Genomic DNA, 9,221 nt, shown 5'->3' on the forward strand with positions numbered 1-9,221 from the left:
CGTGTCAGCGCGGTGACGAATTTCCCGTGACCCCCATCCCTGAGGGAGTAGGGGGGTCGGGTGTCCCCACAGCTGGCAGCGGGGGGCTGCGGGGGGCACCGTCCCACGGCGGCGGAGAGCAGACGCGCGTTGTAGATGCGCGGAGCAGATGCGCACGGCGGGATGCCAGCGCTGGCAGCGCACAAAACTTCGCTCTGGAGCTCGGACAGACTCCTCCTTGTCTCTCGTAGCAACACTGGCTGCTCCCGGCGCGGGGCAGCCCGGGCGGTGCGGTGCGGTGCCGGAGCGGCTCTGCGGGGCAGGGACGGGGCGGAGAGCGGCGGCTGAGCGCGGCACGGCAGCTTTCCATTCGGGGCTTCAGCTTGAAAGAGGAAGTTGTCTCGAAAACAGCTGCCCTCGCCCCGCTGCGTGCGGCCGCATCGCCGGCACTGCGGACCTCAGTGGCAGCTCTGGGTCTCGCCGCGCTGCTCCGGATGAGCCCGCGGGGCACGCAGGTACGGGCCGCGATGGGCATCGCGCACAGAGGGTGGAATTGCGGGAATACGCGGTGCATCCCCGCGGGTAAGATCCTTGGGAAGGCCTGAACGGAGTCGGTGCGGTTTTTTTTACCGGGGGGAGCGAGGGGAGAGGGCACTGGAGGTGCTGGGGCAGAGGGACGTGGGGATGGCCCCCCTGGTGCCCGGTGCTGCTGGGCACCCAGTGCTCCACTGCTGCTGCTGTTGGGCTCGCACCCAGCCTGCCCGCCCAAGCGATTGCGTGCCCCCTCATCAACCTGCAGCCGCCCCTTGGGTCATGGCAGTAAATTGCGATAGCTGTGGTGACAGCACGGAGCAGACAGCAGCCCCGTCCGGAAAGGAAACTGAAAAGTGGAGCGCTGGCGGTTTGCGTTTCAACAAGAGCCGCCGGGTGCGCTGCTCGTGGGACACGGTGCAGCCCTTCCTTCATCTGCACAGCACCGCCTCCCCCTCTGCCTCTTTGCCAAGTCTGAGCAAGGAAACAATCTCCTCTGGGCTTCCAGGGCTGATGGATCACCTCTGCGCATTACAATTCCTTTTGTGTGTGTGTGTGTACTCGGTCCTTGCGTTACACAGTGGGTGCGTGGCTCTCCCGGCTTTCTCCAGCAGTTCCTCTATGGATGATCCAAATCCAAGGACAGCATTCAGCCCTCACAGCTGAGCTTGCAGTGGGAGCAAATAGGGGTCACTGCTGTTGTGCTGCCCATGGTGGCATAGGGCAGCAAACTGTCGTTTTCCGGGGCTTTATGGGAAGCTCTGTTCATGCTGTTGCATTACACAAAATCACTATATTTTTTGCTATATATATACGTATATATTTATCTTGTTCTTTTTTTAATTTAATTTTATTTTATTTTACTTTTGCACGTAAGAGCTGCAGGGAAGCACCCGGCCCACCACCAGACACCAGCCTGCCCATCTCTCTGCTGGGGAAGCTCCAATTTCAACATTTCTGTTGGAGTGGTTTCCCACACAGAGTCCTGCAACGTGCTCCTCGTGTCTGACGCTGTCCCACTTCAAGGCAACACTCGTGCCCCAGCTCTGGGGTGCTCTGAGCTCCCATTGCTCTCTGGGACATGGGGTGGGTGCAGCAGCAGCAGCAGCAGTATCAGTCATTGCTGTGTGAGCTCATGGTTGGGATGTGGTGGCAGAGCTCCTCCCCTGCAGCCCAATGTGCCCAGAGCAAGAAGCTCCAATTTTTTCAAGAAATACAGCTCCTCACCTCCAAGTCCTTATGAAGGAGCTGATCCAAGGAGCCCCTTGGCGTGTCTGTGTCCCCCTACCCAGATGTGAGGCCTCCTGGGGTTTGTTTCCCTGAGTACTTTCCTCCCCGTTGCTTTCTTGCTTTTGTGAGCTTTGCCGGTGCCAATGGCTGTGCAGAAGGCAGCTGCCGAGTTGGCTGAGTCACGTTGTTCTATTCTGAGGTGTGACATGCCTTGAAGGCAGCGCCGTCCATCAACCATGGTTTGGGCAGGAGCTGCTGGGAGAGCTGCGCTGCGCTGGGTGCTGCACGTGGGGCCCCACTGCAGTTCTTCAGATCCTGCCGGTGCTGCCTGGGGGGGGGTTTGCTGCACACTGTGAGAGGTGAACATGCCCCAAATTCCCACTTGAGCCCCACATTTCTTAGCAAGGGATAAGGGATTTGCAGCCAACACGAGGCTGCTTTCCCCATGCACTGCCCGCGGTTTGCGGGGCTGCACTGCGCACCATTTCCCCTGAGCACTCTGTGTGAGCAATCCTGGCAGAGCTTTTTTCCCTCCGATTGTTTATCCAAAGCTCACTCCGGGAATGGAAAGAGAGACTCTAAATCGAAAAAGCCGATGTGTCCGGAAAACTTGTTTCTTCCCTTAGAAAAAATGCAATGTGACGTTGGTGAGGAAATCTCCAACGAGCCGTTGGTGTCCAGGAAGAGCTCAATTTCCAGGGCAGCCTTAGGGACGGGATCGGGGCCATTCAGTGCTGGCGAACAGATGGATGTGGGCTCTGAGAGGGTTCGGTTGCTGAGCCAGGTCCTTCCTGCCCACCCCGTGCTGTGGGTCTGCTGGCAGGGACGTGCCGTGCTGGAGCAGCCCAGCAAAGTGCTGCTGGGAAGCACAGCCTGAGCTGGGGACGCGTTTCCTTGGCAGGGAGAGTCTTGGGGAGAGCAGCTGCTTTCCTACGGGGCCGCCTGAAGCCACCAACCTGCCACGAGCTGAGGCTGCAGATGGGGCCAGAAGGGACTGCGCGTGGCTCTGCTGCTTATCCTGGGGGTGTCCCCCCCACCGATCGGAATGGGGACAGGAGTGTGGCTCTCACACAAGGTCTTCAGGTGATTTTCATGTGAGTTTGGCATAGTTTTCATTTTAATTGTGACACTTGTGCTCAGGGGCTGATCTAAGGGGAGATGAGCCTGAGCTGTGTGTGCATTGCTGTCTGTGGCTTGGGTCCCTGGTGGAATCTGGAGCTGCTGCTGCCCTGTGCAGGGGCTGCTTTGGTCCCAGTGTGCCACCCAGGCTGTGTGGCAGGGCTGGAGGTGGAGATCTGGCCCAAAGAGAGCAGCCCAGTGCTGGCAGCTCTGCACGGCTAAAGAGAGGGTTCTGGTGTGCTGTGCTGGTGGATCTTGCTGTAGCATTGCATTGTGACCCTGGCTCCCAATGCAGCATTTGGGGATTTGGGGATTTTGGGGTCTGTCTGGGCAGTACCAGCATGGGATACCAGGCAGCTGGGTCGGGTTGGGGTCACAGCCCTCAGCTCCTGCAGGGACAACCCTCCTTGGCTCTCAGTGCTGGAAGGACTCATGGCTGTGGGTAACATCTGACACAGCATCACTGTGCTGCTTTCCTAACTAAGCTGGCTGGAGGCAGCCATGGGGGCAGTGAGGGGGTGGCCAGTTCTCCTTTGCTCTGCACTGGGGACATCTGTTGGTCCCCAATGAGGACATGTGCTCCGTGTCCCCCCAGCCCAACACACACCCCATCTCCCTTGGGATGCTCCATTGCAGAGCAGCTCACTCAGTGCTGCCCACAGTCCTTGCCAGCCCTTCCCTGCTTTGGTTGCTGTGGGGCTGAGGTGGTGGTGGCATGGGCAGAAGCTGGATGATGGTAGCTTTCCCTACCTTGTCTGGCATGCATTGAGTGAAGAGGAATTACATCATAGGTTTCTCTAAAATTAATGCCTCCTCCTGTCTGTCCTTTGCACATGGAGGAACTCAGTTTTCCCCCTTTGCTTCACCTGCACTTCCATGTCAGGTGTCTTTGTGAGTGCCCCTCTGCTGCCCTCTGTCACACAGCAACTAAATGTAACAGGATATTGGTGAGAAGGTTCAGGCTCTACTGCCATCCCACCAACATCTGCCTCTGACACTGTGGGCCAACATCACAAAACAGGAGGCGTTACTTTTGGAGCAGCTCTCATGTCGTTGATATCATTGAGAACCCTGCAGTATCGTTGATATGCAGGTAACAAAACATTTCAGTCTTTAATATTTTTCCTAAAACATTAAAAAAAAAAAAAAAGTGGAACAAAAATACAAAACTAGTGGGACATGGGACCCTGTGTTTGTAACCCTGGTTTGAGGGATGATTTTTGGGGCATTCTTGAAATCTCAAACTTTACCAAACCTGCTGTGTATTTTTGCTGTTTCGAGTGCTGTGTTTATCCAATGGGTCAAACACACACCATTATTTGCCATCGCCTGAGAGCGCTGTGCAGTGCTGCCCCGTTCCTGTGCAGTACATGGGTTTTTCCTGGCAAGCATCTGTCACTGAGCTGATAAAGAGCTGCAGGAAGCCTCAGGCAGAGCCGTGTAACCAAATACAGGGCTGCAGGAGGCGTGGAGAGACCGCCTTTGGAGCAGGACTAAATATAACGCAGGGAGAGCAAAAGTGTGTGCAGCATGGGCTGCACCTGCCCTGCTCTGTCACCTGTGTCCATGGCAGAGCTGCCAGAGGGGATGGCTGTGCTCAGCAGGTCTGATGGAGTGACTGAGCTTCCCAGGTCTTCCCTCTGGCTCTGGGCTCTCCGCCATGGTGTTGGGCACTTCTGCTTTGCTCCTCCTATGGGTGCCATCTCAGCTCCCCTCAAATGTGTTCCGAAGTTTCTGCCAGCTCCTGGTGGCCCTTGAAAAAGAGCAGCAGGTTTTTCAGGGTGCCCATGCATCCCCAAGTCAAGCGCTGCTGGGGACAGCTGAGTCACCCCACTGAGTTCAGTGGGGCTGGGATGGCTCACGTGGGTGGGCATGTCTCCATCCTTCTGCCATAGCACTTCCAACCTCACCCCAGAGCTTAGAAGAGTCATAGATGGGAGCTAAGGGGGGAATCAATACCCCCAGGGCCCCAGCCTGTCAGCAAAGCCTCCTGGTGACCTACAGGACTGTCTGAGAAGCGTGTAGGGTGGGCTGCTGGTGCTCTGCTCACACTGCTGCTGACACCCTGCAGGTTTGGAAGAGGAAGATGAGGCTGCAAAGCCTCTTCATCCGTGATCATATCAGCCTGTTTCTGGGGCAAACCGTGCTTTCACTGCAAAGTTCCTCATTTCTCTTAATGCAGCCAGATGGCTTCCATCTCTGCCTCAGCTCCTGGGAGAGGTGGCTTTGGAGTCGTGCAGGTTTCATCTCTAAAAGCCTCGTAGCTCTTGGAAACTGAAGGGAGGGATGCGACTTTCCTTCTCACCCTTTCTGCTGATTTTTCTCCCTGCAAACGAACTAAAATCCAGCTGATGCTATGGGTATTTTAAGAACTGCAGGGAGGAAGCGGGGCTCGGCAGCTCTGCAGAGAAGTGGGATGAGTGCGGAGAAGCCGCTGGTCTTGCTGAGCTGGCAGACAGCAAAATAACCAGTTACGGGATGAGATGTGTCTCATGGCTGCTGCAGAGGAGGGAAGAGATGCGTGGGGAGGAGGGGGCAGAAGGAGGAGTGGTGTGACTCGGGGAACTGAGCACTTCTGCAGGGCCAGTGTTTGCACCGCGCCGTCGCATTTCCCCTCAGCTCAGCCGTCTCCCCACGGCCTGGGGCCCAACAGCCCTTCCTTTTCTGGGCCAGGCTTGTGGCCGCTGAGCTGCAAGCTCTCACGCGTGCACATAGAGCAGAGCTCGGCACCGCTGCTGCCTGCTGGCTCCTGGCCCATCGCACCCTCCTCCTCCTCACCATGAGCCCATCCTGCGCCCCGCGGTGATGCCGGGAGCTGGGAGGATACAGCGGGAGGTGAGTGAGGCCCGGAGCAAGATAGGGGACAGGGTCTTCCTTGCGGGTCTTCCTTGTGGGTCCCCGTGTACAGTGGGGAGGTGTGGGTTTGGGGTGAGATGGGGTTGGTGCCACCGGACTGCAGGGCAAGGTACCAGGAAAGCCCATGGCGTTCTCTCACAGGCTGTCTGCCAGGTGAGGGTCTCCATCTGTGGCTGCTGTGTCTGAGGAAGGCAGGGGAACGTGGCATGGGTGTTTGGGGCAGATCCTGTCCCAGCCTGGCACGGCACTGGGGACCCCATTAATGGGTGCTGTGGTGCAGCATCAGCCGCTGCCGTGACACCAGCCTTGGTGTCTCCATGTCTGCAGTTGCGCACATCTGCTAAAATGCATTTTCACCCAAATCAATGGCTCTGAGTTTGGCACTGGTGCTTGAGATGTTTCCTGTGGCCCTGCAGGCTTCTGGTGGTGGCCAAGGTTTCCCTCCTACTCAGATGCCAAGCCCAACATGGGTTGGCAGCCTCCTTCCTGGGGTTGTGAACCATGGTACCGTGGTCATCTAGCACAGATCAGCCTGGCTTCATTGATGCCACTCAAAAGCTGCATGGGAGCAGCCTGCATCTGCATGGGTAAGGGACAAAGGACGTGGCTGTTGCAGCTGTAAACCTCATCTGAAGCAGACCAAGTGTGCTGGGTCTGTGGAGGTTGGTGTCTTCATCTTTCTCCATCAGTTGTGTTGGCTTTGTGTGGGCAAATTGGGTTATCTCCCTGCTGCTGCTGATCAAAAAAAAAAAAAAAAAAAAAAAGCCTGGGCTCCTGTCTGTGCTGTCTGTGAGGGCTCTACACAGAGGGGGAATTGAGTCCTGGTTGCAGCATGTGTTCCTGCTTCTTCAAAGCCCTCCTTGTCAGGTTTGGGTTTGGGCTGGGTTGGTGGAGCGGGCATGATGCAGGGGCCTGGTGCCACTCTTCTCTTCCCATCTTCAGCCCCATGTCCCTTCCCTCCTTGCCTCTTGGTACTCCTGTGGAGCACAGCAGGAAGAAAATGTCCCCTGTGAAAAAGGAGTGGTTTCTGCCCAGCAGGTCCTTGTGCTGGTTATGGCCAGGATGAGCAGGGACCAGCTGCTGGTGCTGGTGGGGAGCAAGCTGACCCCACACCTTCTCTCTGTGTCCTCCAGTGCCTCTTTTCACATAACTTCTGCTTGTTCTGATGGACGCTGGGGATCAGTCTGGGGGCATTTTTGGTAGAATTTTCCTGGGGAGCTGCATCCTTGGAGCATGCGGGGCTGCTTGTCCCACCTCCAGGCTGTGCAGGCAGCAAGGACAGCAGCAGAGCAGTGAGCAGAAGAATGAGAAGCATATTTCCGTGGGTCCGGAACCACTCGCCTCAACCCAGGTCCTATTCTAAATCTGGAAAATGAGCACTGCACATTGGGTCCCCTCCCACGCGCGGGCAGGTGGGACGCGGATGTGGGAAGCCACGACGCCGCTCACAGCCGACACGCGTTTCACTTCAGCGGGCACTGAGGAGCACTGCACGCACCTGGCCCCTCTGGGGGACTTTTTCCTGCAGGAAATAATGCGCTGAGAGCCACGGTGCCGACCTCTATCATGATGCGTGGCGCTCGTAGCAAGGAGGAGTGGGAGCACCTTGGTGGGCATCAATGCGGCCAGGAGCTGCCCAGCAGGATGCTCTGTGTTTGGTAATTACAGATTCAGGATCTCTGTGGAGAACAAATCCTAAATAGAGCAAGGATGTGAGGAAGAGCATGCGCTGATGGCCTGATGGTGCCTGGAGGGATTTGGAGGACTGAGGGTCCCATGGGTGGGGACTGGATGCTGTGTCACAGGGGAACCTCCCTTTCTTCCTCCCTGCTTTATTTTTCCTCTTTTGTTGGAGAGAGCAATGCTTGATGGAAAGGGGTGCCTTAGATGTTGTACTGAGGGACATGATTTAGTGGGTGGTAGGTGGATGGTTGGTCTGGATGACCCTGGAGGCCCTTTTCAACCTTGCTGATTCTATGATTCTATGCCGTCCAACACCAGGCTTTGGAGCATGGCTTGCTACTGAGCTCTACTGGGTTTTGTTTCTCAGAGGTGCTGGACAGGGGCCTTATGGCTATTCCACTTGTCTTTTTCATATGTTCCTTGTCTTCTTGGACTTTGCATTTTGGACTCAATTTGGCTTAAACCCAAACATTTCTCCTTAACTCCTGGGGAGGAGAAGGCTCTCAGTGATGACCCGCATAGTGATGCTGATCCTCCTTGCTGTGGGTACCAAGAGCTCCTCTGGATTCAGCTCCAAGCTGAGCCTTTCCCCAGCAAACACCAATCTGGTACCTCAGGGCTAAGTGCCAAGAGCCCTGTGCCCTGGGCTCCGTTTCCCTGCCCTGCCTTTGCAGGTACAGCTGACAGCACCCTGTGCTTTTTGCAGGTGAGACCCCGGACCCGAGGCCATGCCCGTGCGCAGTGAGCAGCAGCCGTGCACTCAGCAGCCTTGCAGCCGTGCCCACGCTCTGCTGCAGCCCCAGCCCAGCCATGGAGAGTGCAGGTGGGTGGAGAGCGGATCAAATACGCATTCTGGCACAATCTGACATTTTATCGACAGGATATTGATGCTGAAATATTTGATCTTGTGTGTAAGCCACTCCTGCTGTTGCTGGTAGGCTGTGAGCATTTATAGATCAAAGTGCCCCTTGTTTGTGTTGGAGCACTGGTCTCATGCTTTGCTCCCTGTGAAGAAATGGCAGTGTACCATGGCTGCAGGCACTTTGATTTAGAAAGAGAGCACACAGTGTTTATATCAGCTTCAGGAAAAGCTTCCCGTCATCATTACAAATATACACAAATAAAAAAGAATGGGAAGTTTCCTTCTGTCCCTTCCTATGGCTGCTGGCTCCCCTCTCCTGGTCATTGCTCCTTGGGAAGCCCAAGACTCTGCTCCACCACCCAGCCCCAGCTTTGTCAGCTTCATCCCTTTGCAGAGCCTTGCAAGGAGGTGTGGAAGTTGTGGTCCTTGAGCAAAGTGCTTCCATAGCATCACTCAGGCTCTCATTTCCTGTAGTCAGAGAGGAATGCACCACTGCCCTGAGCCATCTCTGATGCTTGGGCAGATGGAGCTGTGGCTAAAGAGGGTGTGTGGGGGATGGGCAAAACTGGGAGCAAAACTGGGACGGAAGGGCAGAGTTAGGGTTAGGGTTAGGGTCAGGGTTAGAGTTAGGGAATGGGTGCTTCCCATCTGATCCCTCACATGGCTTCAACAGCTGCGTCGTGCCAGTGCTGACACACGAGCTCCCTCGTGAGCAGCAGTCCTCACCACAGGAACAAGTCATACCCCAAATCAGCTCTGAGGTTTTCACATTTATTTTTGGCCACGGGAAGGATGCGGCTCACTGCTGACGTGAATGGGGAGCGGGTGGCAGTCAGAGCTCCGTATCTGCCTGGGGGGGCTCAGGGCCCCGGGTGGGCAGCTGTGGGTTGGAGGAGCCTGAAAGAGAGCCCTTGTCACTGGGATGCTCCCATGCCATGGGGGGGGGGGGGGGGGGGGGGGG

General features: G+C 56.3%; 1 protein-coding gene across 3 annotated transcripts in view; it reads left to right on the top strand.

Annotated features, from left to right (window-relative positions):
• Window positions 1-347: 347 nt before the first annotated feature.
• Window positions 348-9,221, top strand: part of PIK3R6 (phosphoinositide-3-kinase regulatory subunit 6) — a 21,469-nt gene continuing 12,595 nt past the window's right edge. For 2 of the 3 annotated variants that reach the window (XM_042883971.1, XM_042883973.1), the window contains exons 1-2: window positions 2,731-2,834; window positions 8,105-8,221. In XM_042883971.1, coding sequence (XP_042739905.1) covers window positions 8,209-8,221 — 13 coding nt within the window. In that variant the 5' untranslated portion in view covers window positions 2,731-2,834; window positions 8,105-8,208. Of the gene's footprint in view, window positions 495-2,730; window positions 2,835-8,104; window positions 8,222-9,221 lie in introns of those variants that run through there. The other variant, XM_042883974.1, reaches the window with a different exon arrangement.

This window comes from Lagopus leucura, unplaced genomic scaffold (assembly GCF_019238085.1).
Source record: "Lagopus leucura isolate 7727_CA_CO unplaced genomic scaffold, USGS_WTPT01 Super-Scaffold_100040, whole genome shotgun sequence".
NCBI lineage: Eukaryota > Metazoa > Chordata > Aves > Galliformes > Phasianidae > Lagopus > Lagopus leucura.